The 15,000-nt window shown below is 51.9% G+C and overlaps 1 protein-coding gene across 3 annotated transcripts in view; it reads right to left on the reverse strand.

Annotated features, from left to right (window-relative positions):
• PBX3 (PBX homeobox 3) overlaps window positions 1-15,000 on the reverse strand; it is an 89,544-nt gene that overhangs the window by 4,478 nt on the left and 70,066 nt on the right. For 2 of the 3 annotated variants that reach the window (XM_065737342.1, XM_065737344.1), the window contains exons 3-6: window positions 12,745-12,986; window positions 8,368-8,558; window positions 6,843-6,978; window positions 783-948 (exon numbers count right to left, since the gene is read on the reverse strand). In XM_065737342.1, coding sequence (XP_065593414.1) covers window positions 783-948; window positions 6,843-6,978; window positions 8,368-8,558; window positions 12,745-12,986 — 735 coding nt within the window. The remainder of the gene's footprint in view (window positions 1-782; window positions 949-6,842; window positions 6,979-8,367; window positions 8,559-12,744; window positions 12,987-15,000) is intronic. The other variant, XM_065737343.1, reaches the window with a different exon arrangement.

Here is a 15,000-nt window from a genome sequence, read left to right on the forward strand (position 1 = left end):
TCCTCTGGTGCATCGCTTCATCCTGAAACACTGCTGCTAGATGCTCTGAAAAACGAACTTGGAACCCGTGTTTGCTGCCTCCTCCAAAAGGAAGTGCCTGGATATTTCTAATTAGCTGATCTACTATCAACAGAGGAGGAACTTTTCTCTTACTTTCCTTTGATTAAAGGGTTTTTTTTTCCCCCATGGATCTTTACACCCTTAAAAAGCTGTCTACAATTATGCTGTGGCAAAACTTCACTGTAAATAGCGCCAAACATGTCTGTGCTTTGTAGAAACCTGTGCCTCTGAAGCCCCAAAGCGATTTCCTCCTTAGATGCTCCCTCTGCTAACTTAGTGCCTAGGTTTGCAACGTGCCAACAGTGCACTAGTGAGACAGTTTCTGAACGCTACTGAAGAAGATGTGGTTAGGCTCTGGAATAAAAGCTGCGTCCCTAGGTTTTTATATATAATATCAACCCCTTTCCAAGCAACCCGGAGTTTAAATTTTAATTAGTGCATGCTAAAATATCCCTGTTTTGTTCTTATGTTCTTATCTTGACGCTGAACGTAACAGCTCTACAGACACAGCCGCGAGCGCTCCGCCTCGCTTTATTTTCTGTGATTGTCACGGAATCAGAAAATGCTTCCAATAGCAGAAGCACAGACACTGCCGGCAGCGAGAGAAGGCAGCCCAGGGCGGGAGCTGCAGCTCGGCCCCCTCGGCCCCACTCCCAGGCGGCGCTGCCACTGCTGCAGGGCTGAGCCCTGAGCTCGCTGCCCCAGCACGCGCTGCTACGCACCGGAGTTGGGCGTGGTGGGGGAGTTGGTCTGGTTGTTCTGGACGGCCGCGGCCACGGCGTGCGCTGCAGTCACCGCCGTCTTCGCTGCGTAAAGATTGGCTTCTTCCTGGAACTTCCCAATGTTCTTCTTGTACCTGATTCTCTTATTGCCAAACCAGTTGGAGACCTGCGTTGGGGAGAGGAGGGGCAGACTGAAGGACCCGAACACCACATCTGAGCCAAGCAACAACCCCGGAGCCTCAGCCCCAGCCCGCGCCTGCCAGGCACCCCAGCAACCATCAGGGATCACTTCAACACGAGCATGGGTACGAGTCTGATCTGGTTCTGCTTGTCCGTTGGCAAACGGATGGCCAAGGGGTGACCACACAGATGCTGGAGCCTGCTGTCTCCCGCCAGCACTGCCATCTGCCCACGAGGGCAGTGCGATGCTGCAGAGCTGCTGCACGGAGCGAGGTGCCCGGCGGCTGAGCAGACACTGCTTTAAATTGTTCTCTATTTGGGGGGCAGAACAACCTTGGCAGCCCACACCTAGAGCTGCGTTTGGTCGGCTGGAAATGAAAGGAACCATATAAATCAATAATGGCTGAAAAGTCACTTTGTCATCTCCCTTTGAAGATACTGTACTGAACCCAAGGCGGCTGGCAGGGCACAGCCATTAACCCGTGCAGAGGTCACCGCTGGAGCAGCTCAGAAAAGATCCTGCAATGGTTTCCAGTGCCTTTGTTTAACTTCAGCAATACAACAAAGCTGAACAGCCTCAGTTTGTAACATAGGCAACAGCCAAAGCTGCCCAGACAAAAAAGCATCTGTAAGGAGACAGAGGTAGCGGGGAGGGGACTGGTAACAACACCAGTGGTAATTAGCCACAGCCTGCAGTGAGGAACCAGAGCCCCACACTGCATGGCACGCGGTGACTCTGGGCTGCTCCCACGTCCCCCCAGCACTGCAGCTCCTCGGAAATGGCCAGGAGTGCACTGCAGCGCCCAGCAAGACCCTGCCCCAGGCCCCGAGTGTTACACATCTTACACCATCAATGAAAAGCATTCAGCTTTTAACCAGAATTCAAGATGTGCACCCTATACATTCTCTTCCCTAGACAGTGCTGTGTGTACTGTACTGTATTCTGCATATTGCACTTAATATTTATCTTGTCAGTCAGAGAAGCAATAATGCATTAATGAAACCTAGCAAATAATTATTGTGGACAATCAGATTATGCTTTATTAACAGTTTCATAATTGAGGAATCTCTGTACATCAACTATTGTCCATGGATGTGCACGAGATCCCTCTGTTTATGCACACCCGTGGACCAATCAAACAACAGCCATCACTAATAAAGGTTTATTTAATTCTCACAGTAAAATTTTAATATCACCAGCAGCCTGGGGAAGCCTCATCGAGTGGATTTGCTTGACATCAGATCGTTTCCATTCTGCTAGTCCCAATACTTCTTAATCTTTAATATCAAGGCAATTAAAATTAATGGCCACTCATCCAGAGCCACTGTGGGCAGTGTTTCCTTGACATCAATTGTTTGATGGGATTACCTAGAGGTTAAACTAACAAGCAAGGTTTAATTGGAAGCAATGAGAGGAGCAGCAATCGTACGTTATGTTTAACCCATATACCACATCAAAATGAATATCCAGAAACGTTATACTCTTTCTGAGACCAAAGCACACCAGCCCAGCACTGCAGCCCCTCCAGCAGGGACATCACAGCCCTGTGCCCTCTGCTCCTCAGCCACAGGGCTCACTGCCCCCATGCCACACATCACGAATTCTTGTTGAAGTGCTCTGATACCTGGTGTGTGCTGGGGGCGTGGGACGGGACCCGCCTGCCTTTTGTGTCAGCACTGCCTGCACTGTGCACAGAGCCAGCTGACACATGACCATCACTGTTCTTGTTGAAATTAGTTAACTAAATATTATGGATTGCAGAAATTTTCCACCACATTTCCAAGGGTTTGTAGCACTGCTTGCATTCTGTACCCACCCAAATGACACAGAACAGAGAAAACAAGCACGGCACAATTACGGTGCCTGTTCCAAAGCCAACAGCCTTCCATCTAGAAGCTATTTATTTAAGCCTGCATCTTTTTTCCCTTGCTTCCCAAATGAAGTCAAGGATAAGAGCCCATAAATCCGCAGCTCTCCACGTCAGCGCGCGGAGCAGGACAGCACGGAGCCGGGCACGACGCTGAGCTGCAGCTCCTGCACTCCTCCATAAAAGATTTTTAAATACACTCTCTTGTCAGGCGCATTCTTCTTCTGTTTGAAGCAGTGAAAAATTTTATTGCTGTAATCCACTGACATGCTTTCAGCAACGACTATGCCCTTTCTATAGCTCATATGATAGACTGATAGTTGTTCATGACACCCTGAAAGAGACTCATCTGCAAAAGTATAAAGCATCAGCCTCGCAGCCATGGCGCGGGGAGAACAGATGATACAGTTTATCTCCCGCGAACACGTGCTGATCGGGTGCTTCTAAATTACAGCCAACAACGTTCTGTTCAGGACATTTTTTTCCCTAGAATTACCTTTTCCATACTCTTAAAATGAAATTGTGTGAGGTGTTCATCTTAATAAATAGTTTGCCTTTATGCTTTTTCTTGAAACACCTTCTCCACACAGTATTTTAAACACCAGCACCAAAAGTAAAACCATCCATCTCCCACCTCCAACCAAACAATTCTGGGAGACAAGTTTCTTTGCAGCTCAGTCAAGTGCCGCAGCAGAGAGGACTCCATCAGCTGCTTAACTGGGGGGAGGCTGATCCCAAATTTTCACTAATTAAGTGTTTGAGGGAGAAAATGTTCTGCCGTGAATCTGCCCCCAGCATTCCTCAGACACTGACAGTACAAGTCATCATCGTTAGGAGAGGCTGCATGGGAAGCCCAGCTCAGGCAGAAAAAGGACCAAGCTTCTTCATCAAACGCAAACAGAAACCTCCAGGAGTTTGGAAAGCCAACAGTTAGCTGCTTTCCCCCTTCTCATTTCCCAGCTCTCTGCACCTCCAGGGTCCCCAACAGGGACAGCAGTGTGGGCACAGCACCAGGCAACACCATGTCAGATGGACTCCTGGTCTGGACTGGAACCGTATCTGCTTAGAGACTTCCCATGGAAACCCAGTGCAAGGTGCAGCTCAGTCACTCGCGTGGATGCCGTTGCTCATCCCAGGTGATGCTACTCCTGCCAGTACTTTAAATGACTGCTCAATTTACCCGATTTCTGGATCGCATCCTCTGACTTTTGCTGCCAAGCACTAGAGCAGCGTGCACTGTGCTGTTTTACAGTGCATGCTCAGAGCTTTTCTGCTAGATGGCCTCAAAAATGTGTACATTTCTCAGTACAAAGCAAGACAAGCCCAGTCTGACCTAGTAAATATCAACTAATCCTGCATCCTCACCACACGGCCTTTGGAAATGCCTCAGAAAACTCAAAGAGCAGGATAGCCACAGTATCCACACTTATCTAGTGGTGAAAGCAGATTGATCAGGAGCTCAAGTAACCAGCTGATCAGAGGCACTGCCCCTCTCACTGCACGCTCCTCTCCGGTTAGGTGACACGTTTTCTGGTGCTCTGATCTTCCCATGGTCGGGGGCTCCTTCCATCCATTCAGACACTCCTTGCTAGATGGAAGCTTCAGCCATTGCCCCAGACCTGCACTGCTGGCAGATGTCAGTGCTTCGTGGTTAATGCTGTCCTTACACTTAGGTTGGGAAATGTCGCCTTTCAAAGCTCAGGATGTGCAGAGTGGTACAGAGGAGGCAATGCAGCGACTCCCATCACTCACCCAGGCTTCCTAATGGATTCAGGGAGCAACTAATTCATGCTGGTATCAAATATTAAAGAGGCAAACCTATGTTCACATTACAGGCTGACTGCTGCTGCTACTCTTTCGGACCATCTGCCTGCCTTTTATTTCATTCTACAACATATACATTAAATCTTATCAAATAGCCAATTAAGAAAGCAATCAGATCTATTAGCACTAGAAGCGATCAGTTATGGTTTCTCAAATGCTCCATCTCATTTCCTTCAGCCTCCTCAGCCTTATCTAGGTCTAGCTTTTTATCTGCCCACTCTCCAGGATCACTGCCTCCTACTCTGCCAGACACAGCTCTCTGGCTCCTGGCTGTATACAAAGCATCTCTTCAGCAGGTGTGCTGTGCTCTCCAGCACAGTGTGTGTGTTTTCCCTGATTACACTGTGCCAGCAGAGCTGGTTTCTGCGTTCTCCAACTTCATGTTGATGGCGTTGGCGCTCCTAACTACACAGCAAGCCACCTTGGCTCCTGTGGGAGGACTTTTCAAACACCACTTACTGGAGGTACTGCAATAAGCCATACTGAGCCAAAATGGCTGAAATCAGCAATGAAATCTGGCTGTGGACCAAGCTGCATGGGTCCTCCTGCACTCTGCAGCAGTTTGGCTGGCTCCAGGAATTTGGGAAAGTTGCAGTGATACCTTTGGGGCAGAGCTGTCTGCTGGGCTGCAGTTACCTGTGTGATGCTAGCAGTGACAAAGGAGAAACCTGAGAGAAAGCAAGTTCTGTGCAGTCTTCCCAAAGGAGGCTCTATGGGCTGCAAACACCATTTTCTGCCCACGTCGGAGGCACAGTGGAACAACATCTGCTTCCTTCTAGGAGCACTCACCAGGAGGAAAAACAAAATTCCTGCTCATCACCTCAGCCAGTTGTAAGTAGACTGGAAGAAACTGCTCCCACCTCCACCCCTTACCTGCACTGGGCACACACGTTTCTCATCCAGCAGCAGTGCAGGGCATGCTGCATGCTGAGGAGCAAGCAAGGCACAGCTCTCTGCTGGCCTCTCTCACAGCAGAGGATGGTTGTGCTAAAGAATGTGCCATCAGAAGTACAAACTAAGTTAAGTAAGATCAGATTTTGGGGAGCTGAGTGGCCTTTCTCACAGAAGATTTCATTTGAAGGTCTTCAATAAAGAACCTGAATTTTTCATGGATTCAAGAGAGAATTATAAAGTAAATCTCAACTCAAGTCTTAATTATAAAGCTAAAGGTTGTGCTGCTAATAATGCCAATACTGAAGCCTGCAATCATTAATAGTTAACACACTCGCCGCAGGCGTTGTTCCTCTAAAGGACCTGAAATATTGATAAGCAGAGCTGAGGGAGCTGGGAGGAGATGGCATGCAGCGCTGCCATGGGACAGCTGCAGAACAGGGACACTGCTGGTGAACTTTCTCTTCTGCCACCCAAGCACAACCTCTCCCAGGCTGTGTGTGCCAGATTTGCTGTGGGATTATTTTGGCTTTCTGTCAAGCATACAGGCCACAAGAAACTCAACGTGTTATTTCTCTTTCTAAACTGTTGAAGGAACAGCGGATCAAAGTTTGATGTACTGCTGCCATCAGCCTGAGCATCACTGTGAGGAGAACGCTCAGAACTGCGCAGATATTTTGGCCTGTACAGAAAACAGCCCCAGCCCATGAAATTAAGCCCTTCTGATTAGAGAGATGCTGTTTTTCTTGCATTAACTTTACAGTAGCATCTGTTATACAAGATAAAAGGAGTTAATCTTCCTGATTCGTTTTTGCTACAGAGAAACCACTCGTGTCACCTCAGCAATATCAAGAGGCTGCGTGTCTGCCTGGCTTAGAGAAACGACATCAACTAATCAAAGAAATTCTGATCTATAGAGATAGATTATACGTTTGTCAATAAACTGGGTTTCCCTGAAATAATGGAAAGTTGTAACAAATTCATAACAATAGAGACAATAAGGCTCAGCTAGGAAGAGCTCTGACTGCACACAGCAATCTGATGGCAAGCAGGATGTTGCTGTTTCCACGTTTCTCCCTTTATTTCCACCACCTCACACAGGCAGCTCGCCCCAACCAGCAGCACTCAGCCATGCCCTGTTCCCCTGCCGAGCCCTGAATCCACTCATGGTCGCTAAAAGAGCCAAAAGCATCAGGACAGAGCACAGGGCACACGCTGCCAGCCCCCACCGAAGCCCACCCTGCTGAGCTGGGGCAGTCTGCCCGGGGAACGGGGCCGCGCTCCCCCTGCTGCCCACCTGCGATACCGTGATGCTGCACTTCTTTGCCAGCTCTTCTTTGGCTTCTTCACTGGGGTAAGGGTTACTGAGGTGGGAGTAAAAATACTCGTTCAATATTTCTGTGGCTTGTTTACTGAAGTTGCGTCTTTTCCTTCTGAAATGAGAAAAGAAAACAACAGCTGCTCCAATGCCAACAGAGCACAGCACACACCATGCAGCCACCCCCACGCCCCCAGCTGCCACCGTGCTGAGGGCTGCAGCTTTGACCCTACCAGAATCTGGGCACTGCCTTCAGTGTCACCCAGCGCAGAGGGTCTTTCTCCCAGGGACACGCAGACAACTCCCACACCGTGCAGGCTGAGACGCTGTGGCAGCAGACGAGGCAAGGACACGCATGGATCCAGGCATGGATCCAGGCAGCACCCAGCCTGCTCCACCAGCATCACCAAGCCCCTTCCCTTCACACACTCAGCCAGGGCTCCCACACGGGGCTGCTGGGATGGGCACAGCAAGGCCACCTGCACGCCACATCCTCACCCCACGCTCAGGGAGCCAAGCAGCCTGCACACACTGCTGAAGCACTCTGAGGTACAGGCCATGGCCTGCCCACCCTAAGGGCCACAGCAGCAGCATCTGCACAGCTGTCCTCCCCCATGCTGGGACACACTGCTTGCCATCCTGAGAGCTCCTTGCAGAGTCTCCAGTTAAACGCTCTGTCAGAGCTCCCTTCCCTCCAGGCTGGCTGCAATCACTGGCAGTGCTGCAGGCCAGCAGGCAGCCAAGCAGCAATCCCCAGTGCTCTCTTCCAGGAGCATCACAGTGCTGCTAACGACGCTGTATCCTGGAGCAGGCAGACTCTCCCTAGAGCTGCATTTATCTCATTACTGTGCTTCCACTCATTTTGCCTTATTTACCTTCCTCCTTTTTAAAGAAATCACTTTAAAATGTGCATCTGCAAGCTTTACCTTTTGCAGTTACTGGAGCTCTCCATAGACATTTCCTCCAACTGTTTGTAATTACCCTAATTTGCCACACCTGCCAGTGACCTCCTTGTTAATAAAATTATTTTGCTCTTGTTTAGCTCCTCACAGCTTTCAGGTGTGAAGCAGGCTCTGGCTGCTAACGGCAGGCTCCACATGGGCCCTCCCTGCACTGCAGGGCTCAGCCAGCTGCCAGGCTCCTGCAGCAGGGACAGTGCTGGGGCAGCATCCCACCTTCTTGGGTCATCCCAGCAAACCAGACTGTTAGCCCCTCTTTTGCCAACACCTACCCTACTCAAGCGACAGCTTGTTGGGACAAGGGCCAGCAGATCTGGCCTTTGGAAGCCACATCTTTCTTACTCTGACAGCTGCTAACTCAGAGCCAGCCTCAGGCTGTGGCATGCTGCTCCCAGGTAACATGGCTGTGCTGTGGGGATGGTTATGGCCCTATGCTGGGAGATGCTGGTACCTGCAGCCATTTAAACAAACTGCGCTCGGCACAAACACTGCCAGCAGCAGCTCCTCCATCCCAGCAAGAGCAGGGGCAGCTGTCTCAGCCTTACCTGGCATCGAGGAACCTCGACCTTAAAATCATGACTGCTTCACAAGTACTTTGCTTGAGCTGCATCTGGATGGAGCTGAATTTTCGATGAATGATGCCAACCATCCTTTCAATCTCCTTAGGAGAAATGGGACGCGTTCGGCTCTGTTCTCTGAGCAGGTTCATCACATGTGTGGTAAATTCATTACATGCCTGCAAAGGAAGGAAGGAGAGGCTTAGAAATTGCTTTGTGCCACCCAGCAAGCATGCAATCCCTCGCACAGCCCCATCCCCACACGCAGCCATGGGAGCAGACTGCATGCAGCTGGCAGCAGCCAACACTGCACGGTTCCTCCTTGCCCTCATCCCTTCCCATCCATGAAGGGAGCAGTGCTCAGTGCCACAGCCAGCCGATGGGAGTGGGACCTGGGAGGCACCGGGAAGTGGCCGGGGGCTGTGAGTGGGGCTGGCACGCTCAGATGCAGGAGCAGAATCTGCCAGCAGCCAGCACATCCAGGGTGCTGAACGCAGGCAGGCAGCACGGGAGGGTTTCACTCCCCGCAGAAGGTTGGGGAGTTTAAACCCCTTGGAGCAGCCCTATGCAGCCCCCTCCTGCACACAGCGTCACAGCCCGGCCGTGCCAGGCAGGCGCTGGGGAGGGGAGGCTGTAGCAGCCATCCATCACCAGCCCCAGACTGCGCGGGCGAAAGGACACGATGATATAAACTTCTGCAGGCTGCATCATCACTAGGCTCTGCTGATCTGAGCCTCTGCGTGACCAAGTGGCTGTCACACTGGCATCCCAGCTTCCCCCCACGCAGGCTGCAAGCTGCCACAAACTATGCTGATTTATGTCTCCTTTATCTCTTTCGAAAACAAACCCTGGGCCTGCTGCCTGCCTGGAGCGTGGCAGTGCAGCCCCAGGTTTGCTGGCACAGAGTTGGAGCGCAGCGGGGGCACACAGCCCTCAGCCCCACCAGTGCTGCTCAGGCCGAGGGGGGCACACAGAGCCCTCCCCATGCACTGCAGAGTTCCAAACCAGGCTGAAGGACTTCACTCTGTGCATCCAGCCTACGATCAGACCATGTGCATCGGGTATCTACCTGATTCCAGCTCAGCTTTTTCTTCTGAAGCCAAGGTTAAAAATACCATTACGATCTCTAGTGGTTGGCAACCCTGCCCACGACAGGAGGGTTGGAGCAATGTGATCTTTAAGTTCCCTTCCAAACTATGCTACTCTATCTTTCTAAGATCTGCCCTACAGTTACATGTTCAGCAATCCTCCTGCATTTCAATGGCTGGTGTGAGGGAAAGAGTTAAAAGTGAAAAGTTTATGCATCTAAAAACTCATAATTTCCTATAACATTTGCTGAACGTCTCACAACTTATTAAGTGAAGCCATCTATGAATGCAAATGCTGATTAGCAATTTGGCAATAGCCCAACATTCGCAGAATTCACATAGCTTTTCTTTAAACCAGTAGTTCATACATGATTAATTAGAACATCTCATTTATGTAGTGTGCACTTTAGCTCATTACTCTAAGTAAAATTCGTTAAGTATTTACATTTAGATAATTAAAATCTGGGTACACCCTTAAGAAAGATGCATACACTTCAGGCACAGTGATTTTTTTTTTTTTCTTTACACTACTGGAAGCAAATTACAGGCTGATCCACCTCCCACCACACCGTTGGGAGGCAGCGCCGGGCTGGGGCACTGCCCACCCCACCAGGGCAGCACTGTGTGCTGGGTGCTGCACACACTGCACCCCGGGCTCCCCGCTGCAGCCTGGGCTCCAGCTGCAGGTATCGGCCCCGTCTGACCCACCATGGCTGCGCTGACTTTCCTTCCTTCCTGGTGGGATGCTCCATGCTACCCGAGCTGCCACAGAGAGCCCGTTCCCGCTGCCCGCTGTCCCCACTCACAGCAAAACGCGGATCCTGCCTCCACCCCTCCATGCCGGGTGCCCTCCTGCTCCCCGTCCCACCGCACACCTCCCTGCACTGTGGCTGCAGCTCCACATGGGATGCCCGGGGTGGTGGCCTCGCCTGCTGCATCTGCCTGCTCGCCGCGGGAGCCCTGAGCCCAACTCTGCTTTGGCCATCTGACTGCTGGCAAAGGGATCAGGTCTGGTCATCTGGTCAGCGATGCACCAGTGCAGCCATGGCCTTCCTGAGGTGCCGGGCTCAGGCTGCCCGGGCAGTGCTGCTGAATTGAGGTCTCAGGCACTGGAGAAACGCTTCGGGCACGGAGCTCATCACATGGCTGCTGTTTGTGGGCGCAGGGAATTCATTTTCAAACTACTATTCAAATGGTAACTGTTACTTAGAAGTGTTTTCCAGCATTTCTATTCCATGGAAAGTACTTCTCCACAGATGTAAAAGATCAGCTGTTTTTTGAAGACGAAGAAGCAAAAGCCTCTCCCTGAATTTCCTCGTATCGCTGGACAAGCCTTCATTTGGTTTCACCTCTGCAAAGGGCCTGTGTTTAATTTGTTTACCCGGCATCTCCCATCTGTGGCACTCCTGCAGCACGCTCAGACGCTGCCGATGCTCTGTCTTGTTTTCTCTTGTTTATTTATAACGTCCGAGCTACTTGATCCCTCTTTCAGTGCTATTTTTCAGGCCCCTGCTTGGTGCCTGAGACATTATTAATAATGTCAGGTTATAAGTGATGGCCTTGTTAACCTGCTCAGAAACCTTGTAGGAGTGGAGGATGCTTCTGCGAGCCTTAACGCTTCATCAAGGCGAGCACGAGGGGAGGAGAAGGAATAGCCCCAGACACTCTGCAGCTGCATGGTGCCACAGAGGGGAGGGGGAGGTGGTGCCTTCCCAGCAGCCACACTTCACCCCAATTTGGGGTGAATCCAGAAGACATCTGTGAACTCAGAAAGCAGGTTCCCAGCTGCTCCAGGAGACCTGGGACCCTTACAGTACTTTTGCCTACAGCAAAAAAATGTATTTCAGTGTAATTATAGAAGATAGCTTTCAATATGTCATCTCTATTATAGCGGCTGTAAATTATGGAAGGAGCTGCCTGTGTACGACCATCTCTCCTGGCACACAGCGAGGGGAGAGCTGCGTGATGGCATGACACACTTTCCATTTCCCTTTCTTTTTTTTCCCATTCCCCTAGCTGGCAACAAACGTCAGCGTCAAACTCCGTCTGCAGAGCATCCCCAGGAAGGACGCGGTGCGGGAGCTGCCCTGCCCCGTGGCAGCAGCCCGGCTGCAGGCACACGGAGCCCTGCGCTGCTGAGACAGGCGAGCAGGAGACAGTCTGCTGCAGGGCTGGGAAATTAGCATATTTCTGTAGAGCAGACGCTGCTGGGTGTCAGGATCAACGGGGAAGCGAACATGTTTCAGGGCAGCTTCACCTCTCTCTCTCTCCTAGCAGCACTCGAGCATCCTCCAAAGTTCCCCGTGGTGTGGACGGATGGCTGTGACATTTCAGTTGAAACCTTTGTAAATGGAGCTACAGGGCTAAAAATGCTACTGCTTCCCCCACATCATTAAACTTATTAGAGGCAAAGGAGACGTGCCAGGAAACAGCTGTAAGCACCGACCTGCATTTGCTTGAGCCCCAGTTCTGCTCCCATCCTCACATCAGGCTGCAGGCTGTGCACCACTGTGTGACAGCTCAAGCAGCCCCACTGGACACCAGTGTCTTTGGGGTGAAGTGGGGTCCCTTGAGGGGGGAAAGACTGGCACAGAGGCACCCAGCCCTGCACAGCAAAGCAGGGAAGCTGCAGGAAGGCAGCCAGGCCATGGTGCACGGTTCTCCGCTCACATAGCTCCAAGGGATTTTGTCACCACTCCGCCTCGTGTCTGTGGTTTGGGCCTGTTCAGAGTGACACTGTGCTGGGACCGGCAGGGGCAAGGGCACAGCTTCCCCTGCTCTGCTCAGGAAACTGCCGCTGATTGAGTTCACTGAGCTGGTGGGCTCAGGGTTTGCCAGCTTTATCAGGACACCATTGGGAGTGGAAAACAAAGGCTCCACCAGAAACTTGAGACGGCTGAAAAGGTCTCAGGGCACCACAGTTCCCACTCCCTCTGCTCCAGTGCAGTTGTCCACGGAGAAACCGGATCCTCCCCAGCCCTGCAGGTGCCAGCATCACACACACAGCACGCACTGCACACAGCCCCACGGCCACGAGTCTCCTGAGCCACCCAGGGGCACACACAGCCTGCTCCATCCGGGGCTGGCTACACAACGGGGAATACTGGCTCGGGAACAGAGAACACTTGGGCATGCAAACATGCGCCCTGCGGCCCTCGCAGGCAGCACAGGCATCCAGAACAGGGAGAGCCACCGGGGCCCTGGGCACCAGCCACTGGCAAGCAGAGGTGTGAGGGCAGCAGCGGGGACACAAACAACTGAGAGGCTGATGTCTGACCTGTTCATATTTCTCCAGCTCTGTGTGATAGATTTGTCTGATCTGGGTCAATTTGGCTCTGTAATCTGAGTGTTCAATAGAGTTATCTGAAGACCCTCCAGAGGCTGCTGCGGCTGCAGCTGCTGCCGCCGATCCCCCACCTTTCTCCGGACCTGAGACTCCTTCTGCCAGAAGCATATTGTCTAGTCTCATTAGCTGGGGATCGGGAGGGTCTTCCTCCTGGGCTCCTCGGATGCTCAAACCTTGGGCAGAAAAAAGAGAACAAGAGAAAACACCGTCAGTACTTCTTGCATCCGCCTGGCCCTGCCCACTCCCTCCTCGTGGGAGTGCAGCACAGACCAACCCCGCGGGCCCCCAGCATCCTACAGAACCCCTCCTGCTCCCACAAAGAGCCAGAGTGTCTTCCTCCAGATCTTAAAGGACCCTGCACAATTTTTAAACACTTCTTTGTACATATTAAAGAGTATCCACGTAAGTACAGATGCATGCATCCTCCAGTTTTCCAGGGTGTATCTCAGCAAACAAGGCTGGAATTATCCCAACTACATTACGCTGTTTTGACGCAAGACCACATGGAAAACAGAAGTAAGTAATTGACAAAGTACAAATTTTCTCCTTGTTTCCTTCCAAATGGACCTGAGCACTGCACTCCTCCAGCTGAGACTTGCCCAACTGGATTCTGCTCCTGCAAGTCCGAGTGTCGGCACAAAGGGCCGAGGAAAGGGCTGCTGCTTCAACCCCAGCGGCTCAGGAGGAGCTGTGCTCCGCTGGCACCAGGCACACAGCCGCGGTGGTCCCCAGCTCCACAGTGGCACTCAGTGCTGAAAGCTCCCACAGAGAAGGGGAAATGGGGCAGAATTGAGGCAACGGCCCAGAAATGGCCACATGAGAAGCAGAGTGAGGAAATGGCAGCACAGGAAGGCACAACGTGGCACAGGGCAGGCACGGGGTCTGGGCTGCCCTGTACAGCACGGGGAGCGAGCTGCCTCACTGCTGGGGCAGCCGCTGTGTCTGGAATCACCACTGCTTCTGCACTGCACTGTTGGGGACAATACTCTAAATCTAATTTCTGTTTTAGATTGAGAATTTCCAAAGTGATGCTCAGTCAGCATTCTCCTCTGCATCCTATAGATCAAGGCTGACAATCTGTAAGTTTAATCAGGTCATGCAGGCACGGCGCCAAGCTGTCATCAACAATGCTGAAAACAAAGTTTAAAAATAGTCACAGTTGTACAGAAATCACCGGAGCTGCGGCCTCCCGAATCAACATTTCCACTGAAGGTGTGATGCAGCCACGTGCATCCCAGCACAATGAAGCTCCTTGCAGCTGTGCGGGAGGACACGGCCGCGCTCCCCGCTGCAGTGCCCGGCAGCCCCGAGCGGCAGCGCTCAGCGAGGGCGTGCTCTGCCCAGGCTCTGCCTGGCGTCCAAGCGCCCAGTGCAGCACGGACCCGTCCAGCCAGCTGCCCAGCCCTGAGAGAGCGCAGCGTTTACTTGGCGCTGAAATGCACCTTTTAAACCTGTCACCTTCATTTAAAACTATAATTCCATATAATTTCATGGGAATAATAAAAACGTCTCATCACCTCCTTAAATTATTTCTGTTGCCTGTTCAGAGGTTCACAGACGACACGATGCATCACCCAGCGCACCCAGTGCTCCGCTCAGAGCCCGGCCCCACCGCTCCACACGCAGGAGACGACACCTGGGCCCCACATCCGCCCCCAGGACCTGCTGCCCTGCTCCCACACACACCACGGGCTGCACAGGGCTCCGTCCAGAATGACCGTACCCATCCAAACTTAAATTAACACTCAAAACCAACACTCCTTCTGCAAATTGACAACGGACAGTGGATGCTCCAAGGCTGAAATGCAGAAGTCAACATCTGCAGAGGAGAGTGAAGGAGTCACTGGTCCCGAAGCTCAAGAGGAAGGAATCGAGCAGATACAGACAACGATGAAGGCACCTCAGCTCAGCTGAGTGTCCCTGGAGCAGGTGACGGGGGTACACTGCACTCACCTCAATGTTGAGTGCTGCACTGTGATCACAGCATCCAGCCTGGGCAGTGTGAGCGTGAAGTCAGCCACAGAGATGACACAGTGCACAGGTGGGGATGCAGTGCTTGTTCTGCCCCTGCGTGAGCCACACTGCTCACCGGAACGGCAGAGCCGTAAGGTGGTTAACTGGTTCCAGCAGCCATTATGCTGTGCATTAATTCCAGCCTTTCTCCATGAACAGCACAGCTCCTGCAGC

The sequence above is a fragment of the Cyrtonyx montezumae genome, unplaced genomic scaffold (genome assembly GCF_038088225.1).
Source record: "Cyrtonyx montezumae isolate F1298 unplaced genomic scaffold, pur_monq_1.0 scaffold_20, whole genome shotgun sequence".
Taxonomy (NCBI): Eukaryota; Metazoa; Chordata; class Aves; order Galliformes; family Odontophoridae; genus Cyrtonyx; species Cyrtonyx montezumae.